This window comes from Solea solea, chromosome 9 (assembly GCF_958295425.1).
Source record: "Solea solea chromosome 9, fSolSol10.1, whole genome shotgun sequence".
Taxonomy (NCBI): Eukaryota; Metazoa; Chordata; class Actinopteri; order Pleuronectiformes; family Soleidae; genus Solea; species Solea solea.
The window spans coordinates 12,016,105-12,039,857 of NC_081142.1; the positions used below are offsets into that span (position 1 = coordinate 12,016,105).

At 40.3% G+C, this 23,753-nt stretch overlaps 3 protein-coding genes and 1 non-coding gene across 4 annotated transcripts; 2 read left to right on the forward strand and 2 right to left on the reverse strand.

Moving 5' to 3' along the window:
- Window positions 1-6,788: 6,788 nt before the first annotated feature.
- Window positions 6,789-8,828, reverse strand: fam43a (family with sequence similarity 43 member A). The gene is made up of 2 exons (XM_058638562.1): window positions 8,758-8,828; window positions 6,789-8,641 (listed from the first exon to the last, which is right to left on the reverse strand). Exon 2 carries the CDS (start codon window positions 8,619-8,621, stop codon window positions 7,581-7,583), a length of 1,041 nt encoding a protein of 346 aa, XP_058494545.1. The 5' UTR covers window positions 8,622-8,641; window positions 8,758-8,828; the 3' UTR covers window positions 6,789-7,580.
- A 1,121-nt stretch (window positions 8,829-9,949) lies between these two features.
- Window positions 9,950-15,499, forward strand: lsg1 (large 60S subunit nuclear export GTPase 1). The gene is made up of 14 exons (XM_058638432.1): window positions 9,950-10,192; window positions 10,406-10,532; window positions 10,971-11,091; window positions 11,180-11,266; window positions 11,382-11,468; window positions 11,679-11,739; window positions 11,991-12,167; window positions 12,377-12,778; window positions 13,230-13,331; window positions 13,432-13,575; window positions 13,980-14,103; window positions 14,450-14,529; window positions 14,863-15,030; window positions 15,167-15,499. The coding sequence occupies exons 1-14, from the start codon at window positions 10,091-10,093 to the stop codon at window positions 15,344-15,346; spliced, it is 1,962 nt and encodes a 653-aa protein (XP_058494415.1). The 5' UTR covers window positions 9,950-10,090; the 3' UTR covers window positions 15,347-15,499.
- Window positions 15,500-16,570: 1,071 nt separating this feature from the next.
- trnad-guc (transfer RNA aspartic acid (anticodon GUC)) lies at window positions 16,571-16,642 on the reverse strand. Its single transcript has one exon. It is a non-coding gene; the product is annotated as a tRNA-Asp (tRNA).
- A 410-nt stretch (window positions 16,643-17,052) lies between these two features.
- On the forward strand, window positions 17,053-23,258 carry tmem44 (transmembrane protein 44). The gene is made up of 10 exons (XM_058638893.1): window positions 17,053-17,302; window positions 17,394-17,517; window positions 17,599-17,689; window positions 18,113-18,267; window positions 18,386-18,472; window positions 18,550-18,720; window positions 18,965-19,126; window positions 19,311-19,379; window positions 19,711-19,833; window positions 23,009-23,258. Exons 1-10 carry the CDS (start codon window positions 17,127-17,129, stop codon window positions 23,195-23,197), a joined length of 1,347 nt encoding a protein of 448 aa, XP_058494876.1. The 5' UTR covers window positions 17,053-17,126; the 3' UTR covers window positions 23,198-23,258.
- Window positions 23,259-23,753: the final 495 nt, after the last annotated feature.

Sequence of the window (23,753 nt, forward strand, 5' to 3'; positions counted from 1 at the left end):
TGGCAGACAGCATCATCCACACACACCTGTTCAGCATCTCAGAGCTGTACTGCCAGCGAGACACCAATCCTTTTGATGATATGTTGGCAGAATAATACGAATCAAACATTTGCTTGGGCAAAGCAAAGACTCTGATCCTTTCTCGCAGTCTGTCATTACCAGGCAACAGCATGTCTGCACACAATGCCCTGCACAGAATTGATCTAAATACAGAGGTCTGGATGTATCGGTCCGTGACGAGGTCTCGCTGTAACATACGAAATCAATGGAAAACGACTGGTGCCTCTGAACTTTTTACGTCTCACTAAATATGTCACTGTGGCTAAAAAAAAAAAAAAAACTTAAATAAAGAGGAGGACCCTCAGTGATGTTTGAGGTAATAACACAGTCCACGTCTGGCTTAAAGACCAAACACCCTCAGCATAAAGTGCAGTCTTCAAAGCTCTCATAATAAAATGGCATGCGCCGAGATAACAGCCATTCATAAACCACCAGCCTGGTGCAAAGTAAATAAATAGGGATAACTGAGGAATCTTTATTGTAATATGAACCTTCACACCTGTGGGCTATGGTTATCAGGGATAACTACTGTAATGTTATATAAAAGCTCCTCCAAACACTCACAGGGACTCTTAACTCGCACACTCAGAACATTTGTGCATCTTGTGACAGAAGGCTAAGAACTGAGGTGGTGGACATTGCATCTGTTTCCTGTCTGTATTTTTGAAACCGGGGAATTTCACATGTGGGTTTACACCACTGTCTCATTTAAGTAGGACACAGTATCAGGTGAATAAATAAGCCTGCTCTCACTTTGCTCAGTGAATGATAAAAATCAAAGAAAACCTGGCCTCTGGGAAAAGTAGCTGTACCTCAAGGGCCTGTCTCCAGGAAAAGTGCCTGATGAGTGAGTCATTAAAAACTGCAAAAAGCCTCACAAATCCAATCATAGATTATGCATTATGTTCCGACAGCCTGTCTGTCAGAGCATCACCCCATGATTTTGTCTCTCCTCTGTTATTATTCCATTTCCTGCCTGTGAACGGAAAGACTGAAATAACCCAGCTGAAATCTATGGCTCTCAGGGGCAAAGCTTTTGTGCTGGAGAAAGCAAGACATAGAAAGCAACAGCAGCGTTGGCTGAATGGGACGCTGCGAGATCTAGAGTTTCATGGCCTCATGGGGCTTGGCCCACAGACACGGCTCATTAAATGACCACGCTCTATTGAGACTGACCGGGAAGTGTCGTGTGAGACACTCGGCAGGTATGAAGGGGACGTTGTGGGCTGGACTCTTGTCATCTCAGTGCACCGTGATGAAATCTTCTGTAAGAACCTACAACAGCACAAATGGGATGAAGTGAAAAATGGAAAGGTTATCATCCCACGAATCCTCCCATGCATCTCCATTCTTTTGGCAACAATGGTTAATGCACTCATTTGACTCACATTTCTGAAATTTGCATGAAATGATGCATTCTTGGTCCCCTGAATTTAATCTGTGGCACCATCAGCAAGTCAACATTTCCCATAGTCCTGTGAAATTATCTATTATCCACAAAATGGGTTAGCGTACATTTTTGTACAGATATTCATAGTTTTCAGTTGATGGATCATTTTTACTTTTGATCATTGACTTTATTACTTGAGGTTTGCGTTTATGATTTTAAATAAAATGTGTTACATGTAAGTTTATTTTTTTGCTATTATTCACTCACTAGCAAAATGTGTTTCAATATTTAAGCAATTAATCTCCATAAACGAATACAGCATGACATCATAACTTTCTGTGCAACCACTGCTGTACATGTAGCGTGCTAACTAATGATCTTCTTTATTTATTTATTTATTTATTTATTTATGTGTTTGTTGATTTATTGATTCACACATTCACTTCAGGATAAAAAATAGTCAGCCTGGACACTTTTCTATGTATTTTTTTTACTATTCTATTATGTCACAGTAAAATACTGTTTTACTGTTTGATTTTATGTTTTATACCTTTTATGTTGCAGTGCCTTTAAATCTGTAAAGCCCAACCTTGTTTGTTTTTTTGATTTGTTTTTTAAATGTGCTCGAGCAACAAAGTTGACTTGACATGAAAGAGTCAGTGTTCAAACATTATGTTAGCATTAGTGGCACGGTACCAGATTATAGTTTACAGCTCATTTATATCAGCGTGCTCTTTGGCGGTGCTACGCGGTGACGTAGTGGCATGCACTGTTGACTTACATCGAAAAAGGCTGCGATCCGAGGGCCTTTCTGTGTGGAGTTTGCATGTTCTCCCCGTTCAGTCCAAAAAACACGCACATAGGTGTGAGAGTGACTGACTGTCCGTCTCTCTATGTTGTCCCTGCGATGGACTTTGCTCCCTATGTGCGCGCTACAACCCACACATGGGGGATAAAGCAGTAGACAATGAATGAATGAATGTTCCTTGGCAGTTTAGAAGAAGCCAGCGACAGCACATAGTAAAACATAGAAAGTTTCCATAAAATTCCACAAAATTACACAGATACAAAACAGAACATTCAGGTCATGACAACCACCAAGTGTCAAAATCAGTGAGTGCAGACCTGAGCAGCATTATTCAAAAGTGCTTGTAGAACTGCAGCTCCTTATGTCATTATGCAGGGTGTTACAGTCATTTGCGGCACTAACACTGTCAGCTATGCAAATCTGTTTTCATTGGTTAACATGGTACACGCTGTGTGCTAGTGGCTGTGATGCAGTGGCTAGAAGTGTTGCCTCACAGCAAGAAGGTCACTGGTTCAGATCCTGGTTCGAACAAGGGCCTGCGTGTGAGTTCTCTCCACGTAGTCCGGCTTCCTCCCACAGACCAAAAACATGCGGGTGAAATTAATTAGACGCCGTAAAATGACTGTAGGTGTGAGTGTGTGTGAGTGAATGACTGTTGGTCTCTGTATGAGTGGCCCTTCGATGGACTGGTGACCTGTCCAGGATTTACCCTGCTTTCAGCTTATGTCAGCTGGGATTGGATCCAGCTCCTCCACCAGCCTCACGAGGAGGATAAAGTGGTAGAAAATGAATGAATGCAATTTTCAAAAAACCCAACTTACAAGCCCTCAGTGAACAAAATCTCTGACAGCTATCTGAATGTCTTACAGTCCATTATATTTTTTTATGGGTGACTGTTACCGACAATTAATTAAAGCATGTCAGTCTTTTGCAAACTGAAGTACAGTATCTGTTCTCCACCTCAGCCAGTGCAACACCTCAGAAGAACGTAGCACATGATGTGTTTCTTTTCGCAGGGGAGCGTGAAAACGGCTTGTACTTACGCTCTTATACAGAATGCACTTGCATGCATTGACACGCACTCAACTCCCAGAGGACGGCTGTCAGATTCAGACTAATGAGAGCTGAGGCTGGCACCGTAATGGCTGTCTTCCTCACTTTCTGTCTGTCCCTGTTTAGTTCACACTCAGCCATCATCCGAGTAGTGTCATAGGTGGAATCTGACACTGACACTGTCTGACAGTGTGTCTGTTGAGCACGGAGTCCATACACAGCATCGTGTCATTAAGAAGGCCGATAAAGTGCTCCACAGTTTCACTGCACCTCTATCCCTATGTTAACTGTGAAATTACCTTCAGCAGTGGTTTCTATAATTGAAGAGTGTGTTAATTACACACCTCCACCCTCAAAAATAGCAGTGTTGCATCAATCGCCTTCTCACCTGCTCCCGACTTCTGAGCCACAGCTGATATACAGCATCTAATTATGAAAGTATGCTGGGACATGTTTTTCTCTGCTCCCATTCGCAGAGATGTGTTTCTAAGTTTCTTTCACTGTCAAGAGAAGGTCATCATCTGTCTGATTCAACCTCTCTGACATCTCTCATGCAACTGTTGTAATCAGACCCAGGCACACTGACTAATGTTTTCCTAGTGCTCAAAATGTATTTAAAGACAAGCAGATTGTGTAGTGCAAAAATGAGCCTGTGTGATGATGATGATCTAGTGAGAGCTCACTGATGAGGACTTGTTGCTTTTTTCCCTTTTTTGTAACAGTGAATGGTCCAGTATGTAACAGTATAGCCTTAGAATAAGCCTTTTCAGTGTATTTAAGGCAATGGGCCTGTTTTTACAGAGGCCGCCACCTTGTGCTGCTAAGTTTTTACATCATGTTTCTCTCAAGCCACTTTGTGAGTTTCACATTTCGAGGGATAAGCTGACTATGAAAACTAAGTACAACGATATCCTTTCTGGTATGCACAGGCCATTGTAATTCCTTGATGTGCTTGGAAATGGGAGGGATGAACAGAGGAGTCCTCTGTATGTTATGGTATGCAGAATCTCACTATATATTTGATAGTTTTACAGTTCACAGTTTATTACAGATTTATTCTATTCTATTTTTATTCTATGTATAGTGTGTGTCTTGCTACATTGTATTCTAGCCTATAGTAATTCTTACACACTGGACCTTAAACTAGCCTCTTTTTGTACCCTAGGTGGCACAAAAACAAACAATTTGAGTCAGTGATGGACATTTGTCACTATTTTCCAGTATTTTATCGACCTAATATTCACAATTACAATCAGCATGTTGCCAAGTAAGAAATGTTCATCACAGTATTTAACAATGGCTTGAAAACTAAACTCAAAGCCTCCTTCCCAGTGACTCACACATGCTTGACAGTAGGTTAAACAAACACCTGAGAATGTGTTCAAAAGAAAAGTGAATGTGACATATGAAACTCACAAAGCCTTTCTTCTCTCTCCCTTGGAGGTTGAAACATGTTCTACACCCACTTGTCAGCAACAAACACTTTGGAACATTTATGGGCTTTGTCTGCACATGTGACTGATATCCAGGCAACATTAGGATACAGCAGGAGCATGATTGCTTCTGTGGAGGTGACGCACAAGTAAGCCTGTGTAAGAATGTAGGTCAGGGACGAATATCAAATGGATGCTTCATGCAGCTGCATAAAGCAGTAATAGCAGTTCACTGGACTGTTGCTCTGTCTTTATGTCCATGTGGTCGGAGTCCTGGCCGTCCGCTAATTACATTACGCTGGGCATATGCCGATGATGTCATGCTGTCTTCACAGTATGACTTCTGTGAGGCTGCAGCTGGTGCAGGCAACACACCAGACCACATGAGGAGGCGACGCGAACTCTGTGGGTTCCTCTGTCGCTATTTCAGCTCACATGGTTGAACTATGACAGTGTGTGTTCTTGTGTTTGTGGCTTTGCGGGGACCATAAATCGTATAAACCATAGGGAGTGAGGACATTTTGGCTGGCCCCTCACATCTTTTAAGGGCTTTTTGAGGATTAAGACCTGCTTTCAGGGCTAGGGTTAGAATTGGGTTTATGTTAGGGTAAAAGTAAGGGTTAGGCATTTTAGTCAGTGTGGTTAGTGTAAGGGGCGAGGGAATGCATTATGTCTATCAGTGTCCTCAGTAAGCATGCAAAACCAGCTTGTGTGTGTGTGTACATGCCTGTACTTAGTAGTAGGCAGTGAGGAAAGATTTTGAATGTTGTCTTGTGAATGTTAAGACTTGGTTTTAGGGTTAGGCTAAGGGACTAGGGAATGCATTATGTCTATCAGTGTCCTCAGTAAGCATGCTGTACAAGAATGTGTGTGTGTGTGATTCCTGGACCGCATCACTTCATAATGAGCCACTATGAATGGTTTCATAGGATTCATCAACCACTGGCTGAAGTACAGTACATTGACCTCCAGTCCCTGGGCCTCATTCTAAATCAGTGGCGAGATTGTCTTTGTTTTCATTGAACACCTCAGTGTGGCAAATAGGATTGTGCCAGCTGGTGAAAACTAGATAGAGATACCTATCCTCAGATCCATCTCCTCTGGGCAACAGCAAAACACTCTTTTCTGCCTCCTCATGCTCCGTTCAAGCTGTTAAAGAGTGTTGCATCAATGCTGCTGGTATTATCAAATATATGCGTGTCTCTGGAGGGACATCTCCACATCCTGTTTACTCGAATCAGAAGGTGTAGCTTTGACAGGCTGACACACAAAACCAATGGTTTCTATGTAAATCAATATGTCAATATTATTGTGCTTGAGTAACTACAACTATATTTTTCTGAGACACATAACTTGGAAGAAAAGACATGTGCAACGGTCTGTTGCTGTGTGTGAAACAAGTTACAGGTTGTTAATTTTTAGATCAGAAGAAATGGTCACAGTGTCGCTCACTCACCAACCAGACGTCTGTGTGCTGGTGGTGTTTATTTGCACCTGTGGTTGTGTAGCGTGCACAAAGTTGCTTTTTCATGTTAGAGCTGTTATTATGATGAACGCCACCCGTAATGTAATTCTTTCTGATTCCAATAAACAGGGCAAATGGGGAATGATTATAACTGTAGTTACATCAAAAGACACGTGTCATTACAAACCAATAGTATTTGGTAGGTTCTTAAATATATCCGGTGTGTTTGCTGCTGTGTCATTAAAAGGATCCATAATGTTCTAAAAGCTTGTGCTTGTGGTGACGTCCTCCTGTGACCTGGCTTCCCTGAGGCTCGTCACAATGAATGAGCCTTCAGTACCTTAATTGAATAACTTTTATAGCCTGTTCCCTGAAAATTGGTTAAATAAAGAGTAAAGACCCAGCCAAGGCCCACTAAAAAACAGATACACTCCATGTAATGCAGACAGTAGACATAAAGTGCCAATTGTGTATCTAATTTAAAATTGTGTATTTATCAGTAAATGTAACTTCAATGTTAAGATGGCCACTTGTTTTGCCATAAAAAAAAATCTATGTATAGACTTCAACACCTTTAAATGATTTCAGTTGTTTTATTGATAATTCTTTGAGGTTCACATAACAAACCACATTTTTAAATCCTTTAAAAAATAACATATTTATACTTTAAACATCTTACTTTACATCATAGTACACAACAGTGTTTTTCTCTTTTGCACAGCAAAGATATGACATTTATGTTTCAGACAACATACCAACAAACAAATAGTCAACATAATACTTGAATGAATCCCACAACAGTGCAAATTAAGATAAATGAACAGGCTGTTACAAGAGGGTTGTGTCGGAGAAATTAAGGATGCCTCTATAAAACAAAACAAAACACTTAACCACTTTGGGGAAAACACGTTTCAAAAATGGAATGTTTTGGATCATAGCAAGCAATGTTCAAAAGACAAATGCATTTTTCACAAGAGAAAAAACTTTTAGATAAACAAGCTTGAAGCAAATCCTCTTAAATAAAAGAGATGGAATTGGTGCTGTGCCTCCTAAGGTGCACTGGGATTTTGTCTGTTCAATCAGTTATGCCTCAAATGGACATGCACTTGTTTTTTTCTATTTTTTCCTGCTGTGGTGACACATTTTTTTAATGTCATTTAGTAGCCTGATTGTATGTCTGTTCTCAATAATAGTCCCAGAACAACAAATGTTCTTTTGTGGATCAACTGAAGCCGCAGATTAGACAAACTCTCCGACACAATGTTGACAACAGAGGAAATGCCTCTTGTGGAGACATCGTGGCTTGAAAAAAACAAAAAACAAAAAACAACTGTGCGTCAGAGGCACACAGACATGCCTAAATTTAATTATTCAGGCAATTTCCTGCACCTTCACCTCTGAAAACCCATTAGTGAGCAGAGGGGGCTCTTGGTTGCTCTCTATGGAGGATTCACTCCCTGTGCTCTCTCCAGAGAGAAGTCTGGTTACTCGAAGATCAGCTTTCAGTGTCTGCACATCATTTCCTATGCTCATCTCTCCCAGGTCATTAATTATCTGAGTCAACTCCTGTTTACCATTGGTAACACAGTCATCGTCCGTGTCCAGAATGTCCTCACACTCAAAGTGCATTGCTTTCTCCTCCTCCTCCTCTCCAACTAAGTCCTCTGTGATGGAGCCCAGCTTGGGTGCACTGCGACTGCGCTCCACAGGAGGTTTGTAGTAACACTGTCCGTTTAGTAGCTTTCTGATGGGGACCAATGGAATGGTCTGCTCTCCTATTAGCTGCTGCTGTTGGTGTCTGGCATCGTCTCTCCGTTTTAGTCGTTTGAACTCAGCCAGAGCTGTGGCCGAGGTCTGGTACAGAAGCAGTGCCATGGCCTTTGCCTTCTCCGGCTTGGACACCAGCACCGCATGGCAGCGCAGCATCACAGCCTTGTGCTTCATCTCGTGCCTGTAAATCCAAGCAAAAATCTTGGGTAGCCGTGGGTCTGCGACGCAGTACGTAATCCGGTGCAGCAAGTACAAGTGTCCTGGCCTCTTGGCCTTGTCGTCCATGTGCACCATCCTGATGCCCTGATGGCTGATGGTCAGCCTCATCTTGGTGCCATTCTTGCCCATCTCACTTTTGCCCCAGATCTTGCTCACAGCCACATCTGTGCAGCCGTCCCCTTTAGATTGGATGGTGGTGGCATTCCCCAGGTAGAGCACGGTGTATGTGGGGTCCTCACTGGTAATCTTCACCTTTTTCCTCTTTGACTTGAACATGTTGCCCACCCTGTTGAGCGCACTCTCAGGGCAGGACTTGGCAAATGAGGTGAGTGCAGAATAATTGAGACTCACCGCATACCCTTTCTGCTTGGACTGCTTGTCTTCCTCAATCAGATCGAACTTATTCTTCTTCCAAGGCAGCATTTTATAGCTGGTTGCAGTCTCTGAGAGAGAAAGGAAAAAACTTTTTTTATTAGGCTACTTCTAAATCCCACAAGTGTTTTCTGCCTGTCACGTCATCTATGAGCTATTCTAGAGAAGTGAACGCAGAACACCGTACTTCATAAGTCCAGCCTCTACAGTGCTCTTGTCCATAGTGGAGGATCCTGTTTCAATTCATGTGGTAGCAAATAGAGTGTGCTCTGCGGAGTGAAGCTCAGCGGTTTATATACACAGGGACAAACCATTACAGTGCCAGCGTAGGGGGGTTAAACCAAATGACTGTGGACCTGTGTAGGAATAGATTTTTGTTGAAAATTATTTTTTACTACTGCAGTAAATATAAAGTCAGATGATTTATTTTATTATTATTATCATTATAGTTAAAACCTATACGAGGCACAAACACTGTGCAGACAAGTTAAATGGACACTGTGCAGTGTAGTTAAAATGTATTGTACACAGGGGGGTTGTAGTCCTTTTAGTAGCTTTAAAGCTAATGTATTGTAGTAGTGTAGTTAAAATGTGTTGTAGAAAAATCGACATAAATAGTTTTAGCTTGCATGTCATATTTATTTGAGTTTATTCTCAGATATAAATAGAACAAGTTAATATCATTCATTGTGTTCATTAATGTTCTCATTCTCTAAAATGAAATTAAAGCAACAAGAGGTTACTGTATCACCATAGTAACGCAGTGCGCACGTGCAAAATTCCCTAATTCTTCACATGGCCTTTCGTGGAAAAAAATAGGATGATAAATATATATCAGAACTACTTTTGTCATTTCTTTATATGAGTTCAATATGTGGACATACGAGAAACTCTGTTGTTGTTTAGGGGGCTGTTTTATGCTGCCATCTATTGGTTCACATACGCTATGTGTTTTGTACTTTCCTCTGCACGTTTGTGTAATAATGGATGGTTTTATTAGTAACTCCGCACTACGTTGAGTTTATGAATATTGTTTTATAACTACACACTATATTTAGGAGGTTTGTCTTGACATTTATTACAAACGTGAACCTGTTAGGCGTGATTCTGTTGGTCGGGCGGAACGTTGATTCGGCACTATCCTCCATTTTCTTCAGGACACATTTAATAAGCGGACAAGTGGACTGTACCATAAATGCGCTGCCTTGAATGCTTACAACACATATGATGTTATTTTGAGGTATTATTGATTTAATACTGAGTTAGGATACTTGATAGAACACATTAAAATATAAAAACATTATATCTATATATAATATTATATATATAGGAGTAGTTGGCATACATTAGACAGGATTTGTGTCTTCCTCGATTGGTTTGACCCACCTCCGGTTCTTAGGACAACAACGTAGTGCACAAACTGCACATGGGGAGCAGTAGTTAATGAAACATACAGTAGTTTTGTTGCCTTAGGATTTTTTTCTAAATAATTTTGAACTTGTAAATCAGACGTTATTATTATGGGTAAGAAAAAGGCTGGCGGAGGAGGCGTCGCACTTGGCAGATCTCTGATAAAGGAGAGACTCCAGGCAGGCCGAGGAAAGAAGAGGGGCGACTCATGGGTATGAAACGGAACATCTACTGTACTTTTTATTAAACATGTTTGAAGCTGATAACAGTACAACAATATTTGTGCTCTAACAAATGTGTTTTTGTGCTAAATCCGTCATAGAATTAAATAATGTATTAAAAAATTTAAACTTGACTAATAATTTTGGGATTATGTATTTCAAAACAACAGTAACAATCATTTGACCTGTATTTCCACCTTCCAGCTCCACACCAGTGAGCTGAATGACGGCTACGACTGGGGACGTCTGAACCTGCAGTCAGTGACAGAACAGAGTTCCATGGATGACTTTCTGGCAACTGCCGAAATGGCAGGAACAGAGTTTGTTGCAGGTGTGTTGTATCTCACGTAGATCTTTGCTTGTTTAGTGTGTCCAAAGATTGTACAACCAGTGCACTACAACAACTAGTTTGAGTAAATAGTCACACATTTGACTCTTTCTTTGATCTCAACCTCTTTCCCCACCGACATCGCCTCTCTCCCTCATTTTCTCATTTCACCCCATCCAGCTGATGCAAATGTCCGGATATCTCTCAGTCTGGTTCTGTCAGAGATTTCTTCCTGTTAAAAGGTTTATTTTCTCTCTCCACTGATGCCAAACTGTTGACTTTCTCTTTCACACTATCATGTTTACTATGTACAGTGCCTGATTTGGAGGTTTTCATATAATTGTTATGTATATAAATATTATAATCCATTGTTATAAATTACTACTGCATCTTAATCGTTTGGTTCTACTTTTGCTTCTTACTGTTTCTTTGTTTTCTTAGAAAAACTCAACATCAAGTTTGTGCCAGCGGAATCTAGAGCAGGCCTGTTAACAGCTGAGGAGAAAACCAGACTGAAGAAGCTGCATGAGGACAACAAGCATTTCCTTAGGATTCCGCGACGGTAAGCACATGACATATTTTAAAACATTTAAGAATATTTATATTTTTTAATTTTTTGTGTTAAGTGTTTTGTGTCTCATTGTTTTCAGCCCGCACTGGGATGAAAGTACCAGTTCTGATGCTCTTCAGCAGGCAGAGAAAGACAGCTTCTTGGAGTGGCGACGAGAGCTTGCACAGTGTGTATAATTCTGTAATTTCTGTCACCTTTGCTTTTTTTGAAGAACGGCTTTAGCTGTTGTAGTTCTTTAAAATGTAAAAGATATCACACTTGAACAAATGTTGTTTTCAAAGGCTGGAAGAAGAACAGAAGCTAATTCTCACCCCATTTGAGAGGAATCTGCAGTTCTGGAGACAGCTGTGGAGAGTGATTGAGAGAAGGTAAAAGCCTCACCCTGTTCTTGAAAGAGCTCTGTGGGGGTGAATAATTTCTTAATTGTGGAAATACTAAAGCCGTACAACTGTGATGTAGTTCAGTTTTTTCAAGGAAATCATAGTTAATTTAATTTCACTGAAATTCTTTATCCCTGCAGCACGTTAGATCTTTTGATGTGACAATTTAGGAAAATCCATTGTTTTCTTTTCTTTTAGTGATGTTGTCGTTCAGATTGTTGATGCCAGAAATCCTTTGCTGTTCCGATGTCCTGACCTGGTAAGAAACATTTTATTTATAATATAATATAATGAGTTCCAGTTACCTGTTTCAGTTTCAGAATTAATGCTGACTCATTCATTCACCCACTCTCTTGACATTCATTTAATGGAGTCATCTTAACTAATCTCATTAACACCTGTGACCTGGGAAAAATCTACTCTGAAAAGTGCCTGTAAATAGCAGAAATGTGATATCTATGTGAACATCTCACTTGTATTCTATAGATTAAATTTTTTTCTGTGTTGCAGGAGTTGTATGTGAAAGAGGTATCGGAGAATAAGGTGAACATGGTCTTGGTGAACAAGGCCGACCTGTTAACTAGACAACAGAGGAAATTGTGGGCCAAATACTTTGAGAAAGAGGGGCTGAGGGCAGTTTTCTGGTCTGCTCTAGCTGAGGCCAACAGACTTGATGCAGAGGAAAAGGTGAGGACATGGAGGGTTGATGAGTTTGTTCACTGCATGTGTTACTTGTCATTCCTTAAGAGCAGATAACACATTCCTAGTGCATAGGCTTAGGTTTTTATTGTGTAATATAAAACTGTTATGAAAGAACCCATATGAAGAGGAATTAATCGTGTATAGACGTACTGCTGATGCTAATCCAGAATTAAAGTGAACTTCTCTGATCACAGGGCATGGAGGTGGAGGATCCGGAGGGTGGAGAGAGTGACGCAGAAGATGAAGTAAAGCCAGACAATGACAACCCGAGCCACATGGGGGCAGATAGAGAAGAGGAAGTGAGGGCGGAGGAGGAAGATGAGGAGGAGGATGATGATGAAGAGGAGGAGGAGGAGGAAGGAGAGCAGAGTGCTACAGATGATGAGCAGCAGGAAAAGATAATTGTAGACGAGGAGGAGTGGTACACCTGCTCAGAAGATGAAGAAGAGGGTGAAGAGGAACGGACTGTTGGTTCATCCAGTGAATCCTTATTCCACAACTCCAGCCGTCTGCTGCATAAGGATGAGCTGCTGGACGTGTTCAAAGCTGTTCACAACAGACCGAGGTGTAAAGAAGGACAACTGACAGTTGGACTGGTGGGTAAACGGTCTTTCTCTGATGTGTAGTAGTCATAGCGGTTTGTTTTCACCATGGCACATAAATGTTGTCCTACTTGACAGTCATTTCTACATAATTCTTTACATGTTACTGAAAAGTAATTTATTAAACATGTAGATGCTGACGATAGCAGTGGCTCTATTTTTATATCACGATATTTGAAAACGTAATGTTGGAAATGTTTAGTCTCAAAGTAATCTATAGACTTTGCATCACTTAAAATATAATACTACAAAGACATGAAGGTAGATCATACTGTGCATCCAAAGTCAGCATCGGTGTCATACATGGCACTATAATTCTAAAATAGAAAGTGATCTTTTCTGTCACCCTTGTACATTTTCTTTGCTCCTTTTATCATATATTGTTATGATTCACCAGAAAAGTATGACGTAAATAATGTTAGTTCATTGTTTATGATTTAAATAGGTTGGTTATCCTAATGTGGGGAAGAGTTCCACCATCAACACTATTCTAAGGAACAAAAAGGTGTCTGTTTCTGCCACTCCTGGACACACAAAGCACTTTCAGGTACAGAACTCTAAACCTTTTAATATTCATTTATATCCTATGTCAACAGAAAGCCCAAAGTGTGATTGCTTTTTTGACTATTTTTGACACTTAATTGCAGACCCTGTTCGTGGAGCCAGGCCTGTGCCTTTGTGACTGTCCTGGTCTGGTCATGCCCTCCTTTGTCTCTACTAAAGCTGAGATGATCTGCTCGGGGATCCTGCCCATTGATCAGATGAGAGATCACGTTCCTGCAGCTTCTCTTATATCCTTTATATACCGTAGGCACAGAAGTTGCAGAATAGAAAAACAGCTTTTACTTTAAGGAAACCAGTGCTGATTACGTTCATAAGCTTTACAGTTAAAGCTATAATGCTTATTGCTAAATAAGTTAACACGTTTCTAATTAAAGCCTATCAGCTCCACACAACTCTGTCTATATTATTAAATTAATTGCCAATTATTCTCATAATTGATTCATTGTTTGACAATTACAATTCTCTCTCTATTTTTCATCTTCTTAATTAAGATTTATTTGCTCCGTATAACAAAGAAATGATAAAAACTGAATAATTTTGGTTTGTGGACAAAACAAGACCTTTGAGAACATCAGATCATTTGCAGTAATCCCACTAATAAATAAAATAAAGTCCTTAACAGACATGATACGTGTGTCAGCTCATCCCTCGTCACGTGTTAGAAGGCACCTATGGCATAAACATAATCCGACCGCGAGAAGATGAGGATCCCGACAGACCCCCGTCTTCTGAGGAGATGCTGAGGGCTTATGGATGTGAGAGACTACCAGATTAATTACTAACAGGCCAACAGTTGTCAGCATATAACTGAGGCTACAGGTGGCTTGTGCCAATGATTATGAAAACATGTCATCTTTTAATCAAAACTACTGCAGTAGCAGTGAACCAAAAGTTCAGTAATGCCTTTGCATTGCACAAGCACATTAAGAGGTAACACATACAGTTTTGTATGTTCTACCTCGGATCTGTGGATTAGCTAACTGTTAATGAAGTATTCCTTTGGGGAAGAATATCTATACTATTTATTCTTTTCAGATCCTGTATTTGAATGTTAGGAAAGCAACAAGCTAAGGACTAATTCAAATGTTATTTTTGTTTCAGACATGAGAGGTTTTATGACGGCACATGGACAGCCCGATCAACCCAGGTCAACCCGGTACATTCTGAAGGACTATGTTAATGTAAGTGCCAGACACAGGTTTGAGTAGCATGTGAATTTTATTGACAGATTACCAATTTAGGAGAATAAGAATGCTATGGATGAATGGGGCATAAGAGACTTTCTGTACATTTTTTATTGCACTGTATATCATTATATCAATAACGGTAAAATTGAATTACTGAATTTTTGTAGTTTAATTAAACTCTATTGACCTTTAACTTTAAATGCATTATATGTTGATCTACTGTGTTTCGGGCTTATAAATACAGTGGGGCCTTTAGCCCTATAGCTACATGTTAGAGTACTAGTTCCACCAATCTTATGTTAACCAAACAATGTTGCCTCCTTTCAGGGAAAACTTCTCTACTGTCATCCTCCTCCTCATATTAATGCTGAGGACTTCCAGCCACAGCACAACAAATTCCTAAAAAGAGATTCAGACTGTGACTTTTCTTCTGCCAAAAAACAACAGAAAATACAGAGGATTGAAAATCCGGTTGACTCAAACTTCTTCCATCAGGTAGAGTACATCTGCCGTCTTCTTAAGAATAAGAAAAATGCATGAGTGAAATATTGTATTGTCACTAATTTAACATTTATGTGGCAGCAGGAGAGAGGCTGTTTATCGTAAGCATGCGTTTCATCCCTTTCTTTAGGAGAATGTGCGGGCACTCTCCAGGGGGGTTCAGTCTGTCATGGGTTACAAACCAGGCAGTGGACCTGTCGCCCCAGGTAACGCAGGATCTGAGGTTGTGCCTGGCAAACCCTGGAAAAAACACGGCAACCGGAACAAGAAGGAGAAAGTACGCAGGCTTACCAAACATATGGATGCCTAAATATACAATATTAAAAAAAGCAGGAAAAACAATCTACAGTTCACATGTGATTCCAAAGGAATTAAAACCGTTGTGATGTTAGCTAATGAAGTTCATGATTTACTTCTCTGGTTCAAAGACCATGTCAGGGAAATACATCTTATCATTTTTGTCACCACTGTGACCTATATCATGTCTCAATAACTTATTGTATATTGGATACTGTTTTTCACCACCTACTATTTTGACAAATGTAATCAAAATGGATAATAGAATAAACTGTTTAACACAACTGCTTAATATGTCAGTGCTGCTTCTTTCTCTTAATTATTAATTATGTACATGTGGGTTTCCAAGAGCAAATGCATGCATGGGTGTTTTTATTTGAAGCACATCAGCTGGAGCTGCAGGAGTAGAAATTATCTCCTTATTTTTCAACAGACAATTAGTTATCTTCATGGGCACTGTTTAAATTGGTGGTAGAAGTTATTTAAGAAAAAAAAAATATATATATATTATTTCCATGATTTGATGACGATACTGTAGCAAACAAGTGAGGTTAGTGTTGGCTGAATTTCTGTGTGATTTAGTGCTACGTCAGACTTTGATATATTGCCTTAGTTGTTTTCTGTAATGCAGAAAGTTGTTGCACTCTCGGAATCAAACCCCGTGACAGGCTTTCCAGGGGAAATGTAGAAACAGAATTTATTTATGGATTTCTTATTTATTTAGTCATGTGTTCATGACTCAGGTTTTGTCCTCCATAGTTGCACACCTGTAAACTAAATATACTCCCCGTCGGGGTTCGAACCCCGGTCTTCCGCGTGACAGGCGGAGATACTGTCCACTATACTAACGAGGACTGTGTTGAAATTGGCATAACACAACAAAGTGCTCAAGTTTATTTATCAAAATACATTTTAGGACAACTATGAAGACAATATAACCGTCAAATACTCTGATTACATGTATTAGTAGTACAATACATACACGTAGAAGCTGAAAGAAAAATATGTATCTTTTTTTAGTATAATTATTATTATAATGGATTTTAGTACCATTAAGTTGCAGTAAATATATGTTTTTTAACAACAATAATTATTATTTCCCTATTGGATTATAATGCTTAAGTACACAAGTGGCGTATTGGTCGACTTTCTGTCTAAGTTTGTACATTGTTGGACACTCGTATAACCTATCCAACAACATGTATTGTATTTTTCTGTTCTGCAGTAAATAAGTGCACTCCCCGTCGGGGAATCGAACCCCGGTCTTCCGCGTGACAGGCGGAGATACTGTCCACTATACTAACGAGGACTGTGACGAGAGGCGCTTGGCCACACGGTGGGGCTGTTGCAAATATGCAGGTCACTTTAGTGACCTGCATATGTGTTATTAAAGTAGAAGTAGGTGTAGAAGAGGAATAAGTAGTGCGGTCTTATTCCACGTAACATGTAGAAGAGTAATATTCTAACAGGGACTGTAGTAGTATGCACTTGTATACGCTGTTCTGTAAACATGCGAATATTTTGACCAACTGGGTCATATTTAATGTAACGCCTTTTTCTTTTTTTATATGTGAAGTGTGAGTGTGAAAAGAATACATGGACAAAAAAAAAAAAAGTGAACGTCAACAATAACAACACAACTAAGTAATTAAAAGAAGATAACGATGAAGATGAATGAATGGATGATGGGGAGAATCCCAGGTGAGTCCCTCCCTTAAATTAGCAAATGCGTCAGGCTCCAGTCGCTTGTTGACACAGTGCGTTATTTTTAATGAATATAGACGACAAACATTATGTCGGCGATGGAAGCTCAACCCGGACGAGGTTTTGACTCTTTATTCCCTGATCTCTTGGCTTTTGGCGTGGATTCTGTCACCACGTGTGTCTCCTCTGACGCAGCAGACAAACGCTGTGTCCTCCTCGGCCTTAGCTCTTTGTCGTCGCTCTTTCTACTTCTCTCGGGTCTTGTGTAAGTAGTTTTTTTCTCACTGCAGCGTTTGTTTTTGCTCTGGTGTTTTACCAAAACTCGTGTGCGTTAAACAGCATTGGTGTTGTTTAAGCCTCGTGTGTCAGAGGTGCAGGTGTGGAGGAAATGCAGAAGAAACTGTCATTTACTTCTACTGCTTAATCGGTAACCTGTGCAACACTCTTGGAGCCATTTTGTCAGGACAGCTTTATATTCAGGTGACTTATTAAATTCACTCATCACGGTACCATGCACCTGTCTTTGGGACTGATAACTTATCTCTGTTGCGCCCTCTGCAGGTTTTAATGGGTGCCTTTGCTGCTGCTGTGGACGCTGTCAATGTCATGTCTTGCTGCTTCCCAGTGTTTCTGCACTGGAACTCAAAGACAGGTACATTTAGAACTTTATCACAAAATATCAAGCATTTTTCATTCCCACAACTTCACTTTATGTCACTGGCTTCCTTTGTATGGACCCCAATAATCTGACTTGGGACCCAAAGTGTAAATGTTCTGTCCCCTGAGCTGAGCAGCTGGAACACCTGTGAAAGACCGCTGTCAAATAAGTCAGCAAAAAAAGATCCCAAAATCCCATTAATGTTGAAAGTAATGTTGAACCTTAAAGATGACCTACAAGCAGAAGAAGCAGAAGACCACAGTGGGTTCCACTCCTAGTGCACCTAACATAGTGTCCAGTGAGTGTATAGGCAAAACAGTAAGGAGACTTATCAGAGAAGTCTACAGATAACCACACAAGTGAACAGACGACTGTGTAACATTTGTTTCCAACTTCTCTCTGCTTGTTCTTCCACAGAAAGACGGCTGAGGAGCATGAGGAGGCGGAGGAGGAGACAGCATTTCCTTGCAGTGTGTGTGTTGATGATGGTTACAGGAGGTTTTCTGAAATCTATGGTCAACCCAACAAATGGGTTTCTCAGTGGAAGGAGACTTCTGCATGTCACTCTTCCAGTAAGCACACACACCAGCTCTGCAGTGGCTGAGGAGATGTGAATATGTACATTTTAGGTTTAGTCAAGTTAGATCCAATGCTAAAATGGTTTCACCATCTTGAACATCATTCTCAAAGGACAACACAGACATCCTGGGTTACATTCTTGGATGGATCGCTTTTGTCATCGTCTGCACTGCCAGGTTTCCTGCAGTCTGCAGCGTCGTAAGTGACAAATGCTGACAAACTGCTTTGCCAAATTGGTCCCAGTGGTAAATGACACTAACTTTTTTCCCCTTTAGTACAGCGGACAGATGTTGCCACAGGCCTGCTTGATCTCAGGACTACTCTGCTCGGTGGCTGGTTCCCTCTATGCCGCTGCTGTTCTCCTCTACAACACTCAGGTTGGATTTCTCCTGAAAGTCATGCCATGGCTCCTGTCGGCAATATGCTGTGTCACTCTGGATCTTCTTGTATCCTTGTTTAGCAAAGATGTCTGATTTCAGCTCCCTAAAAAAACAAACAAACACCTCCACCAAATCCAGATCCACATTATTTGTCCAAGAACAGGCGATTGAACTAGATAGACATTTAGAAGTAATGCTGATTCACTTACGTGTTTACTTCTTGATTGTTTGATTGCTAAAATCTCCAGGAAATGTAGTGAAGCTGCAAATACCAGGTGTGACGTGTTGACCCTAAACCTAACATTATCAGACTGTTGTCCTCCACTGTTGCAAGAGAGACACAAGGCAGCAACTTGTGAGCCTTTCTTTTTCTGACACAGAGAGGCTTTTAGGCGACTCGGGGGTCCCCTCTGAAGAGAATGCTCTCATGATGAACTACAGAACACAAGTGAATTCATTAGCAGGAACAAATGTAAGTCTCCTTTATACTTAATGCTGGTTATTGCCTCTATTGAGCCTGAGGGATTATGAAGGAATGCTTTATTTCACCAGTATTGCTAGTATTTCTTAATCGGTGTCAGACTTCAAATATTAACCAATTGGTTTATCAGTTTAGATGAATTATGTTTTGTCTTTTTTGACCTTTTTCTTTACAGAAAACAAAAGTCCAGAAGATGACTGAAATGGGCTGCTACATGGATGTCAGTCTTCAACCCGAAAGAGAAGTCTGTTGTTCAGTAGTAATATGCTCTTTCCATGTGAAAACGTTGGCGCATTTGTTTAAAACCAACACACAGTTAAAATAAGATAGCTCTATCATCCAATAGGTGACGTCTGTGAATTTGTGGTTGCAAAACTTCAACATGGTACTGACCAAAAACTGGAGTTCAGATAGAAAGGATGTTGTTCTTCTTTGATTACATTGTACGCCTCCTCTTCAAAATGCTAAACACATGCTCCGGCTGGGTTGCCCATTTGATTAGGTAGATTATTAAGTTTCTGCCAATCTCATGCATTGGACCTTTTTAAGGAGAAAACGTTGTGCTGTGATTACAGATGTGCCTACAGGAGGAGGCAGAGGACAGGCCTCTCAACAGGACAGTGCGAGGGATCAGAACTGAAGGTTTCTGCTTTTCAGATGCGTCCTGTGACTCTTCAACAATCAGTTCAGATCTAGAGGTGGGTTGGAAGAATCAGGTATGAGTACTCACTGCATTTGATATTTAACATCTGGAGTCGAAGCAGTCTGACCTTTTTGTTTTTACACAGCCCCATGCTTCACATTGCAGATGGGGCAGTATTGTAAGTGCTAATCATGTCATTTTGCATAGAGAATTTCCATTGATATGCTATTTATTGGCCCACTAAATTTGCAAAATGCTTAAGGTGAACAAGTGTCTTTGTTCCTGCTGAGACACTGTCATAACTTAGTGTGAAACTGCAATGAAAAAACATTAACAATATAAACAGCCTCACAAACCCCCTGCTTTAATGTTTTTTTCCTTGTTGTGAATCATGAAAGATATATTTAAACTTCAATGTCTTGTTGCAAGTAATATATTTATAGTATATTTTCAATATTGATCAATCAACTGAGTTTTTATACTTGATTAATCGATATATATATTTTTTTTTTAATCGATAGTTGTTTGGACCATGAAATGTCTGAAATGTGCTTTTAAAAAAACATTTGTTTTGCCAACAAAGGTATTCTGTTGTGATTTAATTGGTATATGGAGCAAAGTAACTATCAAATATTCACATTTAAGAATGTGAACTCACTTAATTACTCAGCTACTCAACTTATTTAACTGAGTGTCAAAATAGTTTGTGATTAATTTAGTCATGGACAAATGGTTGGTCGGGTCTAGGTTCAGCAACATTATGTGCCCAAAGAATGAGGTCAGCTGACTATCTGAATATACTGAATGACCAGATTATTCCATCAATGCATTTTTTTCTTCCCTGATGACATGGGCATATTCCAAGATGAGAATGCCAGGATTCATTGGGCTCAAATTGTGAAAGAGTGGTTCATGGAGCATGAGACATCATTTTCACACATGAATTGGCCACAGAGTCCAGACCTTAACCCCACTGAGAAACTTTGGAATGTGCTGGAGAAGGCTTTGCTCAGTGGCCCGACTCTCCCATCATCAATTCAAGATCTTGGTGAAAAATGAATGCAACACTGGATGGAAATAAACCTTGTGACATTCGAAGCTTATGGAAACAATGCCACAGTGAATGAGTGCCGTAAACAAAGCTAAAGGCGGTCCAACGATGTGACCCCTTTTTTTTAGGTGGTGACTTTTTTTTGGCCAGGCAGTGTAGTGTGAAGTGCATGTGTATTTCTCAACATTTACCACTAGGAGGTGACATAACTCCACAGTTATGCTGCACATCTCCTGACTAATATCACCTCCCGGTGGTACATGTTGAAAAGTACACATACACTTCAGGAGGAGTCGAGGAGAAGAGAGAATGCAGAAGTTATGCAGCACAACTGCTGTGAATTATTTCCCTGGTGTTTACATAGCAGCCTGTGTGAACTGCAGTGAGGAATTGTACCTTTTTATAAATGAATTGGCTTTTTATGTAGCAGGTTTTTGTGGTGTATAACGATGAGGAGAAAGTTTAGTGGCCTTTAGTCCTGTTGGAGGGCTACAACTTCCAAGAACCCAAAAGAACTCGTAAGAAGAAGTAACAGTGAAGACGGCACATGCTCAGAGAGATTCAGAGAGTAGTGTCCTGTAAGAAGAGTCAGCATGTTTATATTGTGTTTTGTGTTATAAGGGTGTGTTCATGGATGATTAATGTTCGTACAATTGTCATTCCTCTAAAAGACAAGCTTAGCTTTGCAAGAGGAGTGCAAGCTTTTTTTTTTTTTTTTTTTTTTACTGCTGTGCTGCTGTAACCAGGCCATGGAATGTGTCATTTAGCCAGAAGCTTGAGGTTGTTCAAGAAAATGCTGTGAATGCCTTCTGCAGTTTGTGTTTTTAAGAACACAGTTTGTTTCAGTGTCTGAAGTCCAGCCTTTAATGTACAGAACACTTTTACAATAAACCCAGAGGTTCCTTAACATTCAAAGCAGAGTCTAGACTAAATGGAGAGACACCAGACCACAGTGCTTGTGAACAATTTTAGTATTTACATAGAACATGAATTCAATTTTTTTCTCCTGGTTTTCACAATAACTCCATAATCACCGATTATGATAAAACCACAAAACATTTTGAATTCTGTCTGTCTAAACTGAGCAGCCGTAGCTTACTGGACTCACCGCAGCTTGAATTGTCTATTGTGCTATGTTCTTTGCACATTTTGTGCTGAGCGCCGGTTCTCTGCTGGGGTGAGACTGAGATGGGGGTGGAGCGAGGTGACTGAAGGGTACAGCGAGGGGTGGAATTGTTTGAGATTTGCCTTATGGCCCAATTGTTCTACTGTAAAGGATCTTTGATGAAAGACCAACACTGGGCTTGGCTGGTCTGCGTAGGAAGTAGTGCAAAAGGCTTGCCTTGTCTATAGGGGGGCAGTGCTACCCTCTGCTATTTTAGGAGATGTTTACAGTCTCTTGTGTGATGGCTCGTAGCCTGGAATTTAACTGTGTGTGTGGACACTGATAAAACTTTCATATTCAAGGTTCCATTGATTGGCTCTTACATTAAAGTCATTCCAGTGTGAAATACACTTATAATATGTCAACAACCAGAAAGAGACGAGGGTCAGGGCCTCAGAAATGGAAATGAATATTGTTGTTTTCCAAAAAAAAACACCTGAAGAGCTGCAACAAATTGTAAGATGTAGGATATCAAAGACGAGATGAGGTGTTATGGGCAAACTGCAGCACTATCATAATTAAGTCAATTTATTTATAAGCCTTTCAGGTCCATTGTGTAAGATTTGGTTACATTTAATAATAAGACTAGTAGAATATTAGAATGCAGTAAATCAAGGAGTTCACTCACGCTTTCCCTGTCCCCCTCAAATATGTCAGCTAAATTACGATGGCCTTCACATAACAGCAAGGATGTAAACGCTCCACTTTCTGATTCCCCCAATCTGCTATTTTCTTCTTCTTCTTCTTCTTTGTTGGTTTATGTGGTCAGAGACACTTTTCATTTGTGTAGTATATTTCTGCTTCATGTGTGAAATGCTGTGTGATGTGTTCGGGCTGTTTTAGAAACATGGCAGCCTCTGTAAAGCAAGGCCCTTGGCTAAAGCACTTATAGAAATCTTATAATAAGGCTAAGAAGACCAATGTTCCACAGTGGACATTTTAAGGTATTAAAAAAATGTTTCAGTGGCACTTGAAATATTGATGATGACTCTTTACAACATCCATATTTTCCAGTGGGATTTTGAAGAAGCAAACGGCCAGTGGAGAACATCAGTACAACAGCAGAATGACGAGTTCCCCTTTCAACAGTGTCCAGCGAACCCCAACCCCTTAAATTTCTGCACCTGTGCCATGTCTGGACTCCCAATAAAAATCCTGCCAGGGAAACAAGAGGGTCTCACCACTGTAAGCCTGGCAAAGTGATAGAAGAACTGTCATTTTCAGTTTGTAATACGTTAGATATAAACATCTGTTGCTTTAATTTGAGAGGCAATAAAGCCTGCAAACACTGACCTGATATCTGTCTTTGTGTGTGTGTTTGTGTGTTTGTGAGAGATTAACTGTAAAATGATTGTGGAAATCAGGGTTTGGGCTGGTTGAGTAGTTTTGCCTTAACTTGTAGCTGTTTGTTAGAATGGAGGAGTTAATGTCAAACCTCTGCCCTCTGACATCTTTTTAGAAGGTTCTCGGAAAAGACCCGCACTAATAAAACAATATTGCTCCCCTGTTGCCTTGCAAGGTTATTGGGGCATATCCTGTATTTTGCTAGTCGACCTGGGTTATCAGGGCGGGAGCTGGAAAAGGGCCAGCATTGAAGATAAGAGCCAGACTGGACGGCAAGATATTGTCTGTCCTCTCCATCATCTCTCTGACTTCTGTCCATCTGGCTGCTCTGGAGCTTTACAGGATGATGTTAGAGCAAATAATCAGGGCATTTTTAACTGAGGGGACTTCCTAAGGCCTGATAACCAAACAATAC